Consider the following 21,760-nt stretch of genomic DNA (forward strand, 5'->3'; position numbering starts at 1 on the left):
TCTCTAATTAGTGCCAAAAGAAAAGAGAAGTCATGGGTATTAAGTTATATGTTTTGTATGAGAGTCAACCCATCAGGCTCATCTCATTAGAAAGGGACACCTATTCTGACATCTTGAGCCTTTCTTTGTCTCTCATTATTTTGACTGAATGATGCCAGTAACTGGATATCTCTATGCCGTAGTGTCTTATAGTCCATCAGTTCAGGTTTTGTAACTGCACAGCATTACCAGTGCTGCATGCCCACTAGCTGCATTGTAAACCCATGATCTATAGTTCCAGAGTACTTTTTAGTCATGGTATCTTGGCACTGAGATTATAACCCTACTTAATGTTATATCTGAAAGGATAAAATGAGATGAATAAGCCTATTGCCAACCAGCAAAAATGCATTTTCTACAAGACTAACTCTGACATTTTCAAGCTTGTGGAATTTTGTTCAAAACAAGATAGGAATGTCAATTGAGCTATAAAATTTTGCCCATGTGTAAAACACTCTATCAGTCTGCTTATTTCAAATAGGTGTGCTTAAATAGTACCGTCCTTAAAGAGATTGCTAACTAACTAGCTCCAAACCACCACGACAACCGCCATAACAGATTGTGCCTTTCGGGTTGGTAGCACATGCATCTATGTTTCCTTGAGTGATTATAGCCCTTACAGACAACTAATGGCTTAAGCATGATCAGTTACATCCGAGCCCATCATTTCTCAAGGATTAATCCAACAAATAGTCGGTGATAGCAAAAAGGATGATTTGTCTTCACTACTCCCAAATGTGTAGCTGTCATTCTATAATGAGCATACCACTCTGTATCAGTCTAGAAACAGTTTTGTCTATAAGCTATGCAAAGGTAGCAAAATAAATCTGGGAAATCTCTTATACCTAAACTATAGACTTTATTTAAACAAGGAAAGAATGTGAATTTCAAGAAGGGACAAATGGGGGGAAAAAACCAAAAAATGTTCAATTACATAAGCCAATGCCTACAATTTTTTATTGAATCATTGCCTAAAAAATATGTGTTTTATCTTACAGCTGGCCTGAGCAATCATGTTGTCTTACTCATCCTACATGCTCACCGCAGTGGCTGCTTTGCTAGTGACTTGCCATGTGCTGTGTAAATGTCCAGGAATTCCTGAGCTACCTGGTATCTCTGGGCTGCCTGGAAGAGATGGTCTGAAAGGACAGCCACATCTACCAGGTAAGTAAACTTCCCTTTTTTGCAACAAATCCTTGTCATGAAGGCTGCATGAATAAAAACAGTTATCACAGAAGGATATACGCCCTTGAGGAAGCAGCTGCATTAAGCAGAGAAGGGGAAATTGAATGGAGGAAATTGCCAGTTTGGTGGGGTTTTTTTTTCCCCTAAAAGGTAGGCCTGCTTTCTCTTGTGGGAGAAGAGGGAAAATGAACAGGTTATCAACACTTGTGGTGCTTTTCCATTGACTTTCCAAAGGGAATTGTTTCTTGCACAGCAGAAGCTTTTTTTTTTTTTTTTTTTTAAGTATGAAGAAAATGTTGTTCCAGTATTTACAATTGTAATTTAAGTGGTTTCTGGCATGTTTCTCTAGTATTCAAAGATGGTATGTGCAAAAGTAGTCTGGTAAGGAACACATTTTGCACTGTGTAATTTTCTTTCTATGTAGAAATGCTTTCTCCAGGTCCATTACCAAGGCTAAAGCACTATCAAAGTAATTCATAGATGTAACACATTTCAGTGTGAGATCAAGTTCTCTTTCATCCTGGAGTTCCCAGGATAGGCATCAATTGGAAAGAAAATTATGCTTCTCTTTTCCAGGTCTCACAGGACTCTCTGGAAGCTTTATGGGGCCTCCTGGAAGAGATGGTCTTCTTTGGCTGCAAGGTGAGAAAGGAGAAAAAAAGGATATTGGACTACATGTGAAAAAGGCTGATGCCCATGTAATGTTCTGTCAGTCAAATGGACTCTCTTTATTGGGTCAAATAAGTTGTTTTTTGCTGACTGTGAAGTGCAGAAAGAGTTGCAACATTGCAATTCTGAGGGAGGGAGATGCAGGAATATTTTGTGCTTCCACATTGCCATTTGTTTGAGTTGTGAATAATGGGAAGATGATCATGGGAGCATACTAGTAACTTTATTCTACATGTAGGAGCTTTGTTACCCATGGAAATTTGTATGAAAAAAAGTATCTACCTTTACAGTGAGTTTCCATCTTTAGTAAGCAGTGCTGGATGGACTGGATTTCACACAATCTATGCAGAAACCCTCCTATACCAGTGTTTATGGTTTCCATTAAAGCCACAAAGCATCCACACAGCAGATTAAAAAGAAAATGGTATGGTGCCATAGGAACTGCTCCCTCCCCAAAATCTCCCTTGTTCCTGTTCACTAACAATTATTAGAATGAAACAAACTCTCTTTGGCAAAGGCACTTTCACAGACATGGCAAACATAAGGCTTCAATCCAGAAAAATTCATTTTCTTCTGTGCAGAGGGACATTATCAGCATTTCAGAGAGTTACAGGTTTTTGTTTGTTTGCTTTAATATACGTTAACAAACAATGTGGAAAAAAATACTGGGAAAATATTTATTTTACACCAGATGTTGTTTAAAAAAAAAAAAATACACTGTGTGCTCATTAGTTTTGGAAAATGACTAGTTTTATCCAATGAATTGTTCCTATCAGCAGAGCCTAGTTTTGCTTGATTGTCTAACTTTTGTTTTTAATCTGTGTGGGTCTACCTGATTCTCTGGACACTGAACTCTGCAATGTTTTAGTAAATTTGAAACACCAGCTTTCCAGACTTGAAAGCTGTAATTTTTCCCATTTTTACTTTTTCAGCTCACAATCAGTTTTAAGTGCAATAGGCAAAGTTAATTATAGAATCATGACTGGCAGGAAAGAAATGGCACCTGAAGAATGGTACCACATCCCAAAACTCCATTTTCTTATCCAATGAGATCAGGACTTACTTTCCTTGGAGAAGCAGATTTCTCTCAGGAACACTAATGTGCATTTATTCAAATTTGATTTATTAAAAAAAAAATATTCTAACTGCTGTTGCACTTTCCACGTGGATTCATGGGAACTCCTCAGCCTTGTACCATGTTGCTAGCATTGCTATCTGTCAGAAACCAGATTGTTAAAGGTAGTAAATTGATCCTCTTTGGAGAGTACACACAATATAATAAGGCTGATAGTGTATGTAGAAAATGTTAGTGGGGCATCCTTGTCTTGGAGAAGACAATGACAGATGGTGACAAGCAGCATAACAGTATACCAACCAGTGAGTTTGTAAAATTTTTAAGATCTTTATTCCTCTTCATTCTTTGCTCTCAATTCTTGCCCTCTACTCTGTTCCTCTTACGACTTTTAATTTTCTCTTCTCTTCATTTCTCTTTCTTTGCTTTCTCATCAATACACCGTAGGAAATCTAAAAAGCTAACTAGTTTTTTTCTTTTCATGTTTTAGTGCTTGCTTTGAATGGGAAAATAAGAAAAGTAGGAGAGAAAATACTTGCCAGCAATGGGAAGGAAGTTGATTTTGCATCTGCACTAGAATTCTGTGAAGAGGCTGGAGGAACTCTTGCAACTCCCATGAATGAGGAGGAGAATGAAGCTATTTTGGGTATTGTGAAACAGTATAACCGATATGTTTACTTGGGCATTAAAGAGGGTGAGGCTTCAGGTCAATCACTCTACTAACATGATCTTTTATTAGCCAAACCAAAGTCACTTATTCATTTACACAGGTCTCCAACTGGGTTTGGAGTATTCGATTCCTTTAGTTAATCAACAATTTATCTCCACCACATTTGTATTTACAAAATGGCTATACAAATCTCTTGTTAAAATCCTTAACGTGTAAAATCTTACAAACTGCTTAACACAATATATGACCTGTTTCTAAACAGATTTAGACTTCAAGACACTTGGGTGCTTTTGAACCATTTAAGTAAAATAAGATAGTTTTTTCAGTCAAAAGCTAATTTTTGTTACATCAATAAGCAAACCAGCTAGGCTAAGTCTCAGAGTCCAATTTCTCTCTGTTTAAGCCATTCCTATTGGGGGGGGGAGTATCAAACCGCACATGCTGCTTCTTTATAAAAAAACTGTGTCCATGTTCTTTTACATGGACTGTAATCACCTAACTTTGATGAACTTCAGAGAAAAAAAGTCCAGTCTCAACCATCATATGTTGAAGAAATAAAATTCTCTAATAAAAGCCATATTCTACAGACAGCCTTGGAATGTGTTTGTGTCTCATGGGATTCGTATGTGGTAATTAAAATCCTGGTGAAGGTACGTACTCAGTAGAATGTTACTTGATTAATCTTTGCAGTTCCATGGAGGAACAGAAAAGTAGCCAGAAATCATTATTTTTTCCTTTTAGATGGCTTGTGTGTGTGTGTATAACCCTATGAATTTAAACCCTCAAATGGTGTTTAAAACACTTGTAAGCATTTCAGTCTATTTTTTTGTGAAAGACCCAAATTCTGCATTTATGTATTAATGGATTTTTTTTCTGAAAAATAGACAGAGAGGTCAGGCACAAGAAGAAACAGAATAAATTGTTTCTCTGTTCTGTTATTATAGGATAAATAATTTTGATAAAATCTTTCCTTAAGAATGCAGTGGGCAAAAATAATCCCTGGTGCATAATGACCAGACCAGGAAAAATCCAGGTTAGTCTTTTTTTTTCCTTAATTTATAATAATTTGCTACAGAAAAGCAATTTAACGGTAAGATTTTGAATTCAGAAAATAAATTATTCACTCCTGAAATGCTATAAAAGCCGATTTTGAGAGTTAGGATCTTTGTACACATTAAAAGGTCACAAAAATTCAGTCCCTTCTGAAGCAAATGGGTTGCATGTCACACAAGAGAAATTTAATACAATTGTTATTACAGTATATTTAACAGTAAGAGTTTTGTCTGGCCATAAAAATGAGGGATATTGATTTCAGAAGGAATTGTCTCTAGTCTAGAGCGATATCCGCTTTTATAACTATATAATTTAATTAGCTGTTTTAGCTTAGCAATACTATTAGCAGTTTTGAGCTTTCAAAAACCTCTCCCTCAGCCCCATCAACCCCTACCACGTGTAAAGAAATCGACCTTAGATTACAGAAAATAAGCCCCTTTCTTTTGGTGACTACTTGATTTTTGTAGAAAGTTGATTAGACCCCAAACCCAATGGTTCTTAGGAAAATTGAGTTCAAATTCAACATTATGTGAACATAGTAACTGGCAGGGTATAACATAGGCTAGCAGGGCTATCTTATCTTGTAAAAATTGTGACAAGTGCCTCCTTTATTTATTTATTTTTAATTTTGAAGCCAGATTTAAGGAATAATTATGTTATTCCTCTGTCCTTTTCCAGAGAAAAGATGCTATGTGGTGGAAAAATAACAGTACTTACTGCCACAATATCCTAGCAATGATCCATTACAAAGCAGGGTATATATGTATATATAAAGAATATACATATATAATATAATGTGTAAATAATATATATAATATAACGTATTAATCATACGTTTTACATTTTTTTGCAGCTTTTCTTTAGAAGAACAATAAGTGCAAATGGGAGAATAAATATTTGCACCAAGAAATTTGTTAGCCGGTTTTGAAACCACACTGAAAAGTGGCAGAAAGGCTAATGGCTCTATTACAACTTTCATGAACCAGAGGAAAGCAATGTGCTTGGGAGTATTGTGTAATGGTATAAGACATGTTTGTCTGGACCTCAGAGTGTGTCAGACTGCAAGTGATTTTCATTATCTGAAGTTGATAAGTACTGCTATAAAATCACATTAACCTACGATTGTACAAACATACCTGAGTTTAAAGCACAATCAATATAGGATGCTTGGAAATTAGAGCGGCACCTTTGAAAATGATAAGGGGAGTTGGATTTGAGTTGAAGTCCCTGTTAGGAAATGAGGGTCTGGCAGGATTTGGCTCAAGGGCCACAGGCCAGATGTGATGCCAGGTGAAACCTGGAAGGAAACTTTCACCCATCCCTGCCCTTGTGGCTCAGGAGCCAAAAGGAACTGCACAGCAAGGGTACCTTAACCCTTGAGGAGGCGGAATGGGGCAGTTAGCATGCCTGAGGGACAGGATGCCATCCAGAGGGACCTGGACAAGCTCAAGAAGTGGGTCCATGTGAACACCTTTCCTGTAAAGAAAGGCTGAGACAGCTGGGGTTGTTCAGCCTGGAGAAGAGAAGGCTGTGGGGACACCTTATTGCGGCCTTTCAGTACTTGAAGGGGGCTTTATAAGAAAGATGGGGACAAACATTTTAGCAGGCTCTGTCGTGGTAGGAGAAGGGGTAATGGTTTTAAACTAAAGGAGGGTAGATTTAGATTAGATATATAAAGAAGAAATTTTTTTACAATGCCAGTGGTGAAACACTGGCACAGGTTGCCCAGAGAGGTGGTAGATGCCCCATCCCTGGCAACATTCAAGGTCAGGTTGGACGGGGCTCTGAGCAACCTGATCCGGTTGAAGATGTCCTTGCTCATTGCAGGGGGGGCTGGACTAGATGACCTTTAAAGGTCCCTTCCAGCCCAAACATTTCTATGATTCTATAATTATGATAGTAAAGACCGTAGTGTCTTTTAATTTAACCACCTTCTGTAGATAATGGAGGACAACTGCAGAGTATACAGAAAAATAGCTTCATCTGGTTCATGAGGTTTTTTTCTGTCTTCCACTAGAATGCTATGTTGCTATTAAGAACTATTAAAGAAAGGAGATATTGTCTTGCTTTCTATTTGTTATAAACACAAAAACATCTTTCTTTTTTTCTGTGTTTTTCAGCTGAGCTGTACCAAGTGACATGTCAGAGATATCTAGTGACCCCCACTTGGATGCTTCACACATAATGTAAGTCAGTGAAGCAAGATGGCAGTAGCGTTTATGAGCACTGTTCATACTGTATGCAGGTAAAATTAAGACTTTCTGCTCTAAAATGCTGCTCATAACTCCAAAGAAAAAAAAGTCACATTGAAGTTTGCTATCCCAGGTATCCATATCTTGCTGAATTCTTTGTTTCCTGTTTTTAAAGCTCAGAAAAAATAATCTCAGTCCTTCTCTGAGAAGGGGAGACACTAGGTCCCATATGCTCTGTGCTCTTCTTGATATTCCCAGGCATAAGGAAGCTGTTTGGGACAGCCTGACAACGATTTGGAAGAGAAAAGGAAATGCAGAAAGCACAGGACAAGGTGGTAGCAAGGTAGGATGGAAACAACAGCACAGCACAAAACCAATGGAAACAGAAAACACAGGTGTGTTTGGGGCCATTTAAATACAAACTGAGAGAATAAGAAAAGAATTTTCAAGGTCATCTGAGGTGTGACTAGCACTATGAAGGGAAAAAAAACTGCCACAACTTTCAGGAGGTTAAGTATACAAAGGAAAGGCTAATAAACAGGCTCATGAAGGAACACACACCCACTTTCATAAACTGAAATTCAACTCTAGTGTCTATATTTCTTGAAGTAGCCAAGAAAGCAGTGTTAACCAACTGTTGTCCTGTTTTGCATTTACCTACCTACACTGTGAAACACTGAACCTACTCAGAATATCCTTCATTTGCCTCACTGGCACTGAAATTATAAAACCTCTTAACGATAGATGTGGAAACACAGAAGAAAAGTTGCCTCAATGCTCAAAAATGGTTTGTCAAGGATCTGTATCCTTGAATCTTGCTGAGCTTCTGTGACATGCGGCTCAAAGCAAGATCAGAAAATAGTTTACAAGTTATGATAGTTACACAGAATATTCTATTAGGCAATCATAAACAAGCATAGTAGGAATGTAAGTATTTTTAAATATCTATTTTAGCTTGCTCCATCTTATCAATATGCTGATGAAAATCAAGAGAAGAAAAGTTTAGAATCTGGCAAATCTACATCAGTTCTTCTCAGGAGTCTATCACACAAGAAAGCTTCTGCTTCCCTCCAGGTTTCCCAGGCCATCAGCCGGAATGTGAAACCCACTAATGGAGGCCAAGCCTCATCCTCTTCTCACACTTGCCCAACCTGTGGTTTCTTCCAGATGCAGCTGAAGTGCTAAAGTTCTCACCACAGATGCAAATTCCCAGGTTCTGCCAGTGACCTTTTCTAGGGCTCATCTGGACCCCAGGTAATGGATTGTCTCTTGTTCTCTGGGTTGTTTGGTGTCCCCCATCCTGCCCCCCTCCCCCCCCCCCAAAAAAAAAAAATTAGAAAACCTCTGCCAAAAGAATGTTAAAAGCATTAAGTCAAACACTCAAAAGCTAAGAAACTTGGAACTTACCAAGAAACTTTAAACAAAGGTTAGTCATGTAAATTTAAAATTGCCCTCTTCTGTCAAGGTACATACAACTGGGTACTGCTTATTTAGTTTTCACAGGACTGGTACCTTTTCCAGGGCACTCACTCGGTAAACAATGCTGCAGGAATTAATCAAGCTTCTGCGGGCGCAACAGCAATGACAAAGGACTCTATGTCAGTTGAGGTAAGTATGAAGGTGCAGGGTGCCTGTGGAGGTGATCTAGGCTTGCTTAAATCCAGTAGCATCTTAGACTAACATAGATATTGCTCACGTTCCCCATCTAATCTGAAAACACTTATTCCTCAACTGATTTGAGTGTTAGCCTTGCTGCAACATTAGGGTGCTGGCCTGAACACCACATCGATGTGTTTGAACTGGAGCACAGCCTGAAACTCCTTCCTAAAAGTCTCCATCAGATAGAAATGACTCTCAGCTGAGAATAACTTAAAAGTGCATGGCGATGCTCCACATCTTAAAGCCTCTGTACTTACAGGACTGGTTTACAGTAGCTTTTTCCTTTACTGAAAGGTCATTGTTCTGTTGGATAAAACTGTACTACTTACATAGTACGGTAAAACTGCTATTATTTATGATATATAAGCTTCCCCTGGAGTATTCTGTAGCTTATCTACGTATGTGCTTCTGTGGCTATTACCTCTCCATATGCTGCAGATGTACCACTGTCTTTCAGCTTTGCTGCTACAATTATGAGATTCAAAACATCAATAATTATCACTGATAAGTCCTCAGTCTGTAATGAAAATGATGGTGGTACTCCTGGTGCGTATTATATTTCAAGTGAACTCCTTGTTTTGGCTTATCTTAGAGGTCCTTTCCAATCTTAATGATTCCTAGTTTTTACTTTCATTATAAATGATCCAGCCACCAAGCCAGGAGGCGTGGGGTTGCTACTCTGCCCTTAATTGGTTTAGTGGTGGACTTGGTAACGTTAATTTAATGGTTGTACTGGATGATCTTAAAGGTCTTTTGCCAACCTAAATGATTCTATGATCTTCAGTGACATTTACAATTTAACATTTACACACCTGTTCTGTGGAAATGTTTCAAATATATATTGAGAAATTGCCTTGTTCTGCTCCAGAGTTGTTTGTTTTTTTTTTAAAACATGTGAAACGTTTCTACACATCAAGAAAGTAAGTACCCTCAAATATTTTCCTCACATTTTAAGTGTTTACCTCTCAAAGAAAACAACCCACCTATCATTCAAGTTAAAGTTTCTGAAATTTCTATTCATATGCAAATTCATATCACATTGCATGCTCTTTGTATTTCTTGTAGGCAACAAAATGAATCTCGAGTTATATGCCCTATAAATTAGACCATTTAAAGAGTCATTCTTATTTCATATTGGAGCTGCTAGGTAAGCTGAGCATCTTTAAATAGGCTTCCTTTTAAATTACATTGAATCGTCTTAAACTGTATCACAAGCTTTCCATTTTAGATTTTTTTTTTCCTTGTGTCTCAACATTTTTATTAAAACTTTCACTTTTACAGAGGATATTATCTCAGGTGAAAATACTTTAAAAGACAGATGCCATAATGGAAGAATAATCATTAACAATTGTTTCACTCTAAACCAATTGATAAAGACAGCGTATCCCAGTTTATCTTAACCTGGCTTTCTCTTACTAAAGCAGATATATGTCTATTGCTCCCCTGTAAAATTAAGGCTGAAACTACAGGTTTTTGTGTGGGAAAACCAGCATATATCTGCTGTACAGAAAAAAAAAAAAACTTTGAAGGGGATGTTTTAGGTTTTTTGCTCTGTAGCTTAAACTCTTAAGTAGATTAACAGACTGAGTCTTTTGGAAGATGACTTTAAGTATTTGAAATAACCTAACTTTGCAATGACATTCATGTCACTGAGGGCAAAGCTTAAGGTACATAAAACTGTAAACCCAGACAGCAAAGTTCTGAAATATTGTTTTTGTTTTGTTTGTTTTAAAACACAGGGCTCTATACTGGAGAGTAAGAGAGTCTGTTTTACTTTTGGCTTTAAATATGCTGTCTCCACAGCTGTTCCACAAAATCTTAGGAGTAGCTTTTTTCCTGCTCCTGCGCTGTGCTCAAGGTAAACCAGCAGGAATTCCCCCACTGCCTGGTTTTGCGTGCTTGCCTGAAGATGGGATAGATGAAGGCTTGATACCAGGTACATGCAGTTACTATCTCTGTTTTTATCTAGACGTACTGTTGTGTTCCATTGTTATGCTTTGTAAACTTAGTGCTATGCTGTATAAATCTGGTGTGGGTTCTACTTGATAGAAAGTAAACAGATCTTTATTAATTCCTTATATGAGGTAAGATACTTAAATCTCTCCTACTTAAGGATGCAATGGTTCAATTCGCAGAGAAAAGGATATCATTTTCCATAACACAGGGCACAAGAAACTTGTTGCTAGGTGCAAGTGCTTGAGCAGCCTGAAGGATTCTGTCAACAATCCCTAGACACAGTTAAAAATCAACTAAACCTACTGCACAAGTGCCAGTGTTTTGCCTGGACCAGCTCAATCACTTATAGAGTGAAGACAAACTCAGTTTGCTAATTCAAGTTTTCCATAAACATCACTGCTCTGCAGGTAGTTTCCAGGAACATATTCCCTATCCTTGTAAAGATCAATGTGTGAAAAGATCCCCTGCTTAGAACACAGCAGTAAACCAAAACGGGTCAAACAAACATTTTAAAAGTTCATATTAATTTCACACGATTACCTCCGCTTTATCATGAAAGCCAAGATTCAAACAGTAATGGAAAGTGCATAATAGCTGGGTTTGTTCATAGGTTTCCTACCACTGGTTGATAACAAAATGGAAGACATTATCTGTCAACTAGAACACTGGATATCCAGTCCTGAAGGAGGTAATTTATCTGCTTTTTTTTTCTGCTGTAGCTGAATTAGCGAGCATAAACAAGATGAGCAAAAAAATGGCTTCTCAGGAAAAAAGCAAAATTTTCTGCTGGTTTATTGCATTCCATTTATATTTTGTTCACTGATAGACAGGAGAGTGATAACTCCCAAACTGGGGGGGCAGTGGAATTAGTTTTTCCTAACTAGTGGGAGATACCTAGGTGACAGCTCCAAAGTATGGGTGCAAGCAAGTCAGAAACTTATCAGATTAAAATCCCTGCCTATGCTGAAGTGCTCCATGGGCATCTCATGCTCCTAACAGACCAATAAACTGAACACAAAAAACATACCAAAACAATCACAACGAGATCACATCCAAGATCCTACTCGGTCAAGGACTGACATATACTTGTACACTGCAAACCATCTCAGGGAGCTTATACAGAGTACAGAGACCCCAAGAAAATAATAATGTACTTTTTCTAAATGTAGAATTCCTTATTTTCTTCCCCGCTCCTTCTCCAACCTCTTTTGTTGTTCTTCTATTTCATTGTCTATATTTTTATGTGTTTCTTCCTTTTTCCCCTGCCATCATCTGGCTTTTGGGGGTTGTCTTTTTTTCTTTTCTGTTTTTTTAATCTTTGATTTCAAGTTTTCCTCCTCTTTACCTTTTCCTGGGTTTAATCTAAAGTTACGGACTAAAATAGTGGAAATTACAATCAGCAGCAAAGTGACCACAAAACAATGCATCAAAGTTTAACAGCTTTCACCTCATGTTGCAGTCCACCACTTGGAAAAGATAATAGCATCTGGAGGAAAAATATTTGCTACTAAAGGGAAAAAAGGTGATTTCCATATTACACTGAAAAAAAAAATGCAGAGATGTTGGAGGGTCTATTGCCACTCCAAGGAACCCAAGTGACAATGATGCCATTCTGTACTTTGTGAAAAATTTTAATACCTACACCTACCTGGGGATAAAGGAATCTCTAATTCCAAGGAAATTCCGGTTCCTGGATGGCACACAACTGAACGATACTAACTGGTATTTAAATGAACCTTCTGGCAAAGGGAAAGAGGAATGTGTGGAGATGTACACTGATGGCACTTGGAACGGCAAAAAGCGCAACCAGAATCGCCTTATTGCCTGTCAGTTTTAGTGCTTCCCCCTGCTGCTGTCTGGCAGGCTCCCTGGAATGCACTTTCCTACCCTTTGTCTCTTCATTTGTAGCTAGCGAACGCAGATAACGCAGCAGGAAAAATAGAAGTAACTCTTCCTCAGCCTGGTTTGTCTTTTAAACAAATGCCAGCCATAAAGAGGAAATCACTTCTAACAGGAGCAGTGGCTCTCTTGTCTGTTCTGTTATTCACTGCCCACTGAGTTTCCTGGTAGGGCTGCCTAGGGGTTCCTGCTGTTCTGTTAACCTGCTTGCTTATTACAACAAGAGCAAAAAGCAGATTTCTTGGGCACATAGCTAAAGTGACTTGTGGCCACAAGATCCTCCAGCACCCCTTTATCTATGAGCCTAGCTTGTGTGTATTTTGATCCTTTCTATAAGTTTCCCTTACCAACTCTACCCATACAGACACTCCTGCTACCACTGCTGTTGCTCAGCCTGCATTTCTCTCGCCATCTTCACCTGTAACAGATCCCGTGAAAGACGAAATAAGCAGCACTGCCAGGGTGACACAGCGTGATGAGCACAGGGGGACTCACCTACCTTTTCCCATGGGAAAGCTTTAGTCAGCAAGTCTTTTACCTTCATATACCTGAAAAGCAGTGGCCAGAAGCCACCTGTCCTGAGGCCCTCCAGCAACTCCTAACCTCTTTCCTGACTCAAAGTGGTAGCAGCACAAGAAGCCCAAGGTCCCATGCCATGTGGGAGGCGTGTGGAAGAAAACACGCAAGAGCTGAGTTGTCACAGTGCCCATGTGGTATGGGGACATCAGTAAAGCCATGGCAAGGTCAATTTTTTTGAGCTAGAAAGATTCAGACACACCTAATTTTGGGGCACCATAGAGCTGCTTGGCGAAAGCTGATGGGGCTAAGCTTGCTGGATACCTACATTTCTGAAGCAGCCTATGGTCTGCCCTCACTGCAGAAGCTGCACAGAGCCTGTGCCCTCAAGCTAAAGGATTAAGACAAAGCTTTCTTAACTTTGTTACTGGGGTCCAGTCACCTGCTGAAGTTGAGTATTCCCAACGTTAGATGCACAGTTGTGCAGCGTAAGAGGCACATCCAGAGATGTCTATGATTTTTTTTTTCCTTCCTCTGGGGCAGTTGAAGTCAACATCGGTTAGACAATGAAGGCTCTACATAAGCTCCATGACATGGTACAAAGGCTGGTTGTGCATCCAGGCATGCTGCCATATACATCTGGCCAAATGCCTGGCTATCAGTAACACTCACTCACATGAGCTTTGTTAGTTCCAGCCTGGTCATGAAGAGCTAAGCACGGAAACATCCAGCTCTAGAGCCAGACCAGCTCCTCTGTGCATCAAGGAGACAGAACAGTCAAACTATGAAGGTAATTGGGGAGGGAAGGCATGCTCACAGCTGGTGTGAATGCAGGGGACACCCAAGGGGCTGCTTGGAGCCCCATAGCTGTGCCCATCACTGCAGTTCCCGAGCTGACTTAAATTCAATGACTCAAATAGTTCAAGTACATGTTCTCACCATCTGCTCTATCACAAGGCATGGATCTTCCTAGCCCTCTGCTTGATGTCATGGCCTGTGAATCATTCTTCTCTGCAAACCAAGCAATTTATCTTACAGGTTTCACTTAGGATGATTAATGCAACAGGGCTAGCATCAAACCGAGACATCTTTCTGCCTGAACAATTTGGTGCCTGCAGGTGGTTCTACCTCCACAGATTACTTAATTTACTCCAGCAATATGAAAATCTTTCATCACAATAATGCATACTAAATAGGACTATGTTTCCCTGTTCCAGGAGCTGTAAAGTTATCCCAACATAGAAAAGTTGTGGGCAAAGCCCTCAGTTTATCCAATGCATCTGTGCAGCATGTAAGGAAATCTACAAGCTGTTAACTAATGCCTTATGTCTGGGCAACATAGCCAAAATAAACTTCTGAATCCTAGATCACGTAAGGTCTAGGTAGACTGCTATGTTAACCCAGGTGAAACAGGTATGTAGAGAGCAAATGAGGACTCGGGAGTCCCTACGCACTGTTTCACTTTCAAACTCTATTCTTACTCTTACTCACAAACGTTTTACAGCTCACCAGTATCTGCCTGCACCCATCAGCTCACCCACCCACAGTCTTCAGCCTTGCGTGACTCCTGTTGTAAAACTAACTCTGCCACAAGCATGAGGAAACAGGAACACAGGCATCACCTCCTACAGTAGTTTTCCACTCATCATATTCCAATAGAGTTTGGGAAGTTTATGATTATTAACATCAGCCTGAGAATGAAGTTGGACCTCCCCAAACATCTGAAGCCGTGGTAAGTTTTTTATTTTATCCTGCTTATCTCCAGGTAGCTGCCTTCACTGTCAGTCTGATGACTATGTGCCACAGCAGAAATGTTCCCCCACCACCCTGTGCTTGGACATTTTCCCCTGTGGACTCCTAGGGAGGAGGGTAAAGGACTTACTGTGTTACTCCACAGCTACAGATACGAGCCCTGTTCGGACCCTCTAGCTACTTGTGGTATTAGATGAGGACCTAAAACCTTAAAGCAAGCAAGCATTTCTCACCCTGCCTGAATTTGCTCCCTCCAGCAACCCTGCTGACAACAGGCAGGTCTGGAAACAGCAGTCTTGGCCTGAAAAGCAGATTGGTTCAGCATTTAGGCACCTAATTTATTTCCTAAATCTGGGTGAAAGGGCAGCACAGCATCATCTGATTTGTAGAAAGACACGAGGAATCCCCCAAGGCTGGCAACTGTTTACTTCAAAGTTATTTTCTGAAACGTTTATGAATTTATTTTAAAAGCCTAACCCACCCTATCCTAACCTTGCATACTAGCTGTGCCTTATAAGACTGCCACCATTCATCATGTATTTCCCAGTACTTGTGTGCATACTGGACCACCTGTCTTGCTGACATAAACTGTGCAATGTTCAGTTTTCAGCCAATGGAGAGTACCACTTCCAAAGATGATAGTAATGACACCACCACCAGGATAAGATTAAAATCTTAATCTTCAAAGCCAGTGAAAAACAGCATAAGCAGTTTTGGAACTTGGAAAGGAACCTGGGTTTGGCCAGATCAATGAAAGAGTGTCAAATATCAAGAGAGATGGAAGTCACATGTCAGTTTGGGGAGAAAAGTGTTACTGATTCTGCTTTGGACAATGGAAAACAAATTTTTTTCCCCCGAAACAAATGCTCAGAAAATTGATTTTAATTCTATAAAAATTATCCATCACACAAAAATGATTCTTAAAAGTAATTTTCTGTAAAAATACCCTAGTTCACATTTTCTGAGTTTTGTAAGAGTTTTAAAAACCCTATTGCCAGTTGGGTGACTTTGAGTTCTAAAGGGACATGCGTGAAGTCTGAACTTTGGTTTCAGTATGTGCAAACACACTGAATTGGATATCTCCATTGCAAGACAGATGGTTGCACCAACTTCAGTGTCCCCAACAAAGGGTTTTTAACCCAGGCTGCAGTTTTCACATTTTTCCTTGTCATCAGTCAAGTGCTAGATGCAGTACGGTGTATAGAAAAGAGGGCCATTTCTCAGTGACTGCATAGTGCCACCTCCATAACAGCATGCAGCAGAGCCAGAGTTGGCTTAGCAAAGCCTCCGAAAGGATTGCTACGTGCTTTTTACTCCATAGAATAGATACTGCAGCAGCCTGACCATAGCTGTGATTTTTCAAATATTTAAGTAAAGATAAGCTTGCAAGTAGCAAGTGGGTTGTTGAACATACATAGTTGTAAGAGTTGGGTGTATGAACCCCTTGGATCTGCAGCAACCTTAGGGGCATCAAGGCTACATGTACTACTCATTAAATAACTCAGATTCAGAGTGGTTATTATTATCAGATTATTCACTTCTGAGTAAATTAAGATGATTTACAAGGAAAGCCCAAGTAGTTTCCTGGCAAAAAAGGGCCATCATTTTTCACAAGTGACTGTCTCCTAAAGCAGCTTGTGCATGCATAAACAGCCAGCCATTGTTTTGTTGATCCTGAGCAAACTGTGGTCAAGGCAGAACTGCTTCATCTGTTCTTTGGAAGGATTGTGCCACTTTAAGAACACCAAGTGGGAGGTGATACAGGCACCACTGTACAAACAAGTACCTGTGCACGCTGCCTCGCTCACCTGAGCCTTGCACAGCGGAGGGGACACTGCCCTCACCCTCCGTGGCAGGTTGGACGCCACCTTCTAACACATCTCACTGCCTGACAGCAGAGGATGGACGCCCAAAGCAACTCAACTTTACCTGCAAGACTTACAAGACACCTTGAGGACACTGAGAAGGTAAGAGTGGGTGGAAAAGAGCTGAGTGACTGCAGGACCAGTCATGCTTTAGAGAAAGCCAGAACCTATTTCAGGTAGTCAAGTTGAGAAAGATGCAAACATTCAACTCAAATTCAACCACTTGCTGGCCTTCCTGCAAAAACAAGGGGAGAGCTAAATTGTTTCTAATTTGGTTACAAGGTTGTCAGCAGGGAAAGGACGACGAGGAAAATAGAGAGTTCCTATTCAGGTAATTTGTTTTAAGTTCACTAATATCAAAATCGTTTGCTAAATGGTTATAGTGTTATGTCTGCAAGTGCAATGCATAAAGCAATCCTTTATTTTTCTATTACAGTTAGTAGACTGTCAGCTTGTATAAGTTTATTCAAAAGTGTTTAAAGTCTAAATATTTCAGAACAGGAAAAGTCTGTTTGACTTACAGGTGTATATAACCCCTCTCTGCAATACACTTGAGAGTCAGAAAACTAACAGCCATATGCCAGGAACTCTAAGATAACACATAAAGCCACCTTATCAGATGAAATACAAAAATCAGACTTTACATGTCCAGAAAAAGTGATTCATGTATACTTCAAGTAACAGCAGAGAAACACTTCTGTTGCAATTTGACTTTCATTCATAGTCACCCGCGCACTTTGGAAGCGAGGTGAAACACGCTGCAGCTAAAGGCACAATCAGCAAAATCCCAGCAGTGTGCTATACTGCTATTGCATTACTAAATATCTTCATCATACCTTTCTTTTTAACACCTTCTCCCAAATTTTGTATATCTGATTTCTGCACCCAAACTTCATATTGTTTTTAAAATTCTTTAAGCTAGGTTTGCATCCTATAGTGACTTTACTCACAGAAAGCACACACAGGTTTTACTTAAAAGTAATGAGACTAAACTACAGCATGCTGAAAGGCTGAAATCCTTTTAAAAATGAATACAGAAATATTTATAATTAACAGCTTATTCAGTTGTTACTTGTAGAGGAGACATTCATAATACAAGCAAATTCAGTGATATTTCTTTTAATATTTTATAAGTCTGAGCATTTTCAGAACACTTTTGGTTTGAAAGGTTTGGCCTGCTAGGGATCAAAGCAGTGCTATTAGATCTTTCTGAGGTTTTACATAGTTGAAACACAGCCTTTTCTCTAGGTACTAAACTCACGAATTCGATTTCTGGTTCTTACAGGAGCTTTAAGTGACACTTTTAACTTGCAGTAGTAGTTATCTCTTGATCGTTACCCTCACTTCAAGTCAATTACTGCACAAGAAATCCAGGTCTCAGAACTTTTCACATTTCTACTGTTTGCTACCTCAGCTTACAACATACAGTCACAGAAGCGGCATAGGAATTCACCTTTCTGCAGCTGCACACGGTTACAAGGCAAACTGTGGGCACTGCAGCAGTGATGACCTCTTCAGAAAACTAGTCTAAGCGTGTGTAATTAAATATTAATAGGAAGTTGGCAGTTATGTTAGAGAGCAAGTACACAGTAACACTCGTTTTCCCCACTTGAAGGCTAAAGATTTAAATCACCGAGTGGAACAGGAAGCAGAACAAGTTCATTGCTGTTGCTGGTTTAGCCCTTTTAACAACTTCTTCCACTAAAATAAGTACGTGCCTGGGAGAAGAGGTGTTCACACCTCTGCAAAACGGGAAGTGTTTTGCAGCTCCACTTGTGCTAAAGCAACTGAGAGTTCAGCTGTGTATCTAACAGGGCAGCTCTCACACCTAGATAATAAAACCCCTCCCCACATATGGAGCTATAAGCCCTGTTTTTATAAGATACTGGAAATTCAATATCACATACCTGGTTTTATCTGATATTCTTAATTAGCATATTTTAGTGGAATTGCTGACCTGCTAAAATATCAAAAATGATTGTGCAAAGAGATAACTAATATTCAGTCTTTAACATTTCAGATACTATTGATTGTGTCTTTTCATCCAATCTGACTGTATTAATCTCCACCAAGAGATTAATTGCCAGCAGGTGAACTAGTGATTGAGCACTATCACTTGATTACACAAAGATAAGTTTGTGACCAAGTTACTCCCAAAAGTACTAATACAACTACATCATGTAGAAGTTCTTTTGTCCTGTCTGCTTCAGCCTGTTTCAGTAATAATGAAAATCCAAGCTTATACTGAATAGGAACCTGCCTTTGGAGACGGAGAAGGAAGAGGGAAGAATTGATTCTCACTTAAATATTACTGCATATTACAATGAATGGCCTAGAGCTCTTGTAGAAAACTTGTCCTGGCTGGTTGGTCTTTCTTAAAGCCACAATAATTTTCTTTGATGTAGAAATAGTTTTTCCTCTTCCCTTCTCCCCCCTCCCCAACATGGAATGTGAAAGAGGCTAAACAAATTGTGATTACTTGACAAGATACACGATAAACACCAGTGCCCTGCTATCTGCTGCAGGGACAGCAGCAAAAACAAGCCTCCCAATATATTTTTCCAACCAGGTCTTTGCAAATTATACTTACTGCTGAGATCCATATGCCTACATTTGTCAGTATTTTCTTGCCTACAAGAACATCTGGGGTAGAACCTGATGCCATTGCCAAGAGTTTCAAGTAACACTAGAAACAAAAAATCTTAGAGCAGGCCACCCAGCACAAAATTAAACACCAAATTCACCTGTTTGGACATTAGTCAAGGGTCTAATTTCCTTGATGTGGTTCCATAAATACTCAGACACACTAGCCTGTAAGCAAGTGTCAGCCTGAGGCACGTTTATGCTTGCTTCACAAATATTTAGCAGCAAGTTTTCTGCTCGGTAAGAGCAGCACCGAGTAGTCACGAGTGGGGAATTTGTTCTGTTGCAGGCACTGAGGTTCTCACCTGCCTGAAGTCATTCAACTCCAGAAATAATTTAAGAGTCACAGGATTTACACAGAATCAGTTCTTTCCAAAAGCACGTAAATACAGGTGTAAACCTGAAAGCTATGTTGGGGGAGATGGAGGAATTGCAGCTTTTCTGTTGGAACTGAAGATGAGGATGGGCAAACAGTCTTTGCCCACATCTTTTATTTGCTTCCAACTGAGTGAGTCTTTCACTCTCAGGTGCTTTTTGATTGACATTAAGTGCTGTAGTTAGTAATCAGAATATCCTGATAGAAACAAGAGAAAATATAACTTAATTCACTGATATGAAACAGGCCTTGCAGACTTTGATCCATTCTGCCTTTTGGTGACTGCACTTACAAATTTACTAGGCTCCCAGAGGATTTTGTTAAAACTTGTTTCTGTTCCCAGAGGTTAGCCAGCAGTACTAGATTTGTGACTTTTCCAAGTAGAGAGAAAAAATTATTACATGATAGTCAATTATTCTGAAGTTTGGAGGAGGACAAATTGCATAAATAGGTGCCAATCCAGATACCAGGTCATCTTTCTGCCCCATGCAAAGCACCTTCAGAGGAACCACAGCTGAGAGCAAGTAACAGACAGGGAGGCCACCACCTCCTACAAGCATCTCGCTCAGGGACCTTCTCATGTTACAGTGACCCCTATAAGTTTCAGAAGGCCAGCTTAAAGGTTTACACTACTTCTGGAGACTGCAAATCAGCTTTTTTTGCATAACAGTATTGCTACCTTCAGCATTTGGCCTCATCATACATTGAGGAAGTATAGCTCCCCCCCAGGTTGTGATAGGGGGATAAATACATCTGGGTTTTCATAAGGTTCTCCCTCTTGTTAGCTCTCTAAAATCAAAAGATATTCACGAGCAACTTGGAGGAAAAAAACCCGCAAGATTAGCAGAGAAAAATAACTTTTTAACACAGGTTTGTTACAGTTAGAGATCACATACAATCCAGCAATGCCTGCAGCAGGCAGGACAAGCACTCTTTAGTTTCAGCTGGTGGGGAAAGATTGGGGTAGATTCCTTGCAGGGCAGAAGGCACAAGGCAGCTGTCCCAGCTGCACCCTGCCCATCCACTTCACTGGAAGAGAGCAGCCCATGCCAAAGAGTAAATCACCCTGTCTGCCTATATGGTTTTTTTGGTTTTTCCTAATAATCAAAAGTTAAGGCTTCAAATCAAATGGTCAAACAGCATTTTCTGGCTTTTCTATATTGCAGCAGGCTGTAAGCTGGCAGACAAGTACACATACCGGCTGTGCAAGGCTTTTGTTTCCTGCTTACATAGTCCTCTGCGACAGTTGTGTGCCATGATCTTAAAGATATTACAATTCATAAATGGATCTGTGCTAAGATAAGGGGAGCGGTGAACCACTCCACAATCTGAGACATACATTTTTACAAAGCTTACTTTAGATTGCATTAAACGTATGCAGTTAGTGAAACATGCCATCTTCTTTTCCAGAATTAGGTAACAAGGTTATAATTTTGTTTTCTGTGGAGGGTATAAGTACGGAATTGTGATTTTTCTAGGGATTCTGTCCACTGTGCTAAGATGACCCCTTCTTTAGTGTCCAAAATGGTCTTCCATCAACTGTAGTTCAGAAAAAAAGAACTTGTGTACCTTCAGACAAATCTTAAATGAAACACTGGAAATGGAAGGTACAACCAGAAATCGCACTTCTCTCATAGGCCTCTTTTTTTCTCCTCCCCAAATGCCCTCATTATTGTATACTTCTCTAAAGTAGTAATTTATTGCCTTCAGCTCCAATTGTTGCAAAGGCCTTTGCTCTTCTACCCCATTGTTAAATTTAGAGGATAGATCTAGAGCATCTTTCACTGCAAAATATTTTGTGGTTTAGAGACCAGATTTGATATGCTTGCACATTCACTGATGAGGATTTTAGTTGAGATAAAGAACTTGCAAAACTCCAATGACAGTGTGTATTTATTCTGAAAAAAATACCATTGCTTTTGTATTTCTAGAGCTATGTTTTGGTTGACTGATATTTTGATTCATCCTTACCCTCCCATAATCAAACCTTAGAGGTTTAGAGAGTTGGCAGGGATACTGCCTGTTTGGAAAGATTGTTTAACCACACAGCCTGTGTGCATCAAACACTGTCAATATGAGAAACCCCTTGTTAGCTGAGCAGCAGTCCCAGATCTTTTACAGCTGTGCTGAAACACAGGCAAGCAACATTTAGAAGGGTCACTGAGTCATGGCCTCCAGCCTCTGTACCTGCTGATTGCACAGCACCACAGTTTA

General features: G+C 39.6%; 1 protein-coding gene across 1 annotated transcript; it reads left to right on the forward strand.

Annotated features, from left to right (window-relative positions):
- Positions 1-1,052: 1,052 nt before the first annotated feature.
- SFTPD (surfactant protein D) lies at positions 1,053-12,332 on the forward strand. The gene is made up of 5 exons (XM_075717918.1): positions 1,053-1,203; positions 1,801-1,858; positions 2,712-2,797; positions 3,456-3,674; positions 12,175-12,332. The coding sequence occupies exons 1-5, from the start codon at positions 1,053-1,055 to the stop codon at positions 12,330-12,332; spliced, it is 672 nt and encodes a 223-aa protein (XP_075574033.1).
- Positions 12,333-21,760: the final 9,428 nt, after the last annotated feature.

This window comes from Pelecanus crispus, chromosome 10, assembly GCF_030463565.1.
Source record: "Pelecanus crispus isolate bPelCri1 chromosome 10, bPelCri1.pri, whole genome shotgun sequence".
Classification (NCBI taxonomy): Eukaryota; Metazoa; Chordata; class Aves; order Pelecaniformes; family Pelecanidae; genus Pelecanus; species Pelecanus crispus.

Bases quoted from the DNA above. Each gene is read 5' to 3' on its own strand.
- SFTPD (XM_075717918.1), top strand. From the start codon at position 1,053: ATGTTGTCTTACTCATCCTACATGCTCACCGCAGTGGCTGCTTTGCTA. The intron at 1,204-1,800 runs GTAAGTAAACTT...TCTCTTTTCCAG, and splicing joins AGGACAGCCACATCTACCAG to GTCTCACAGGACTCTCTGGA. The intron at 3,675-12,174 runs AATCACTCTACT...TAATTCCAAGGA, and splicing joins AGAGGGTGAGGCTTCAGGTC to AATTCCGGTTCCTGGATGGC.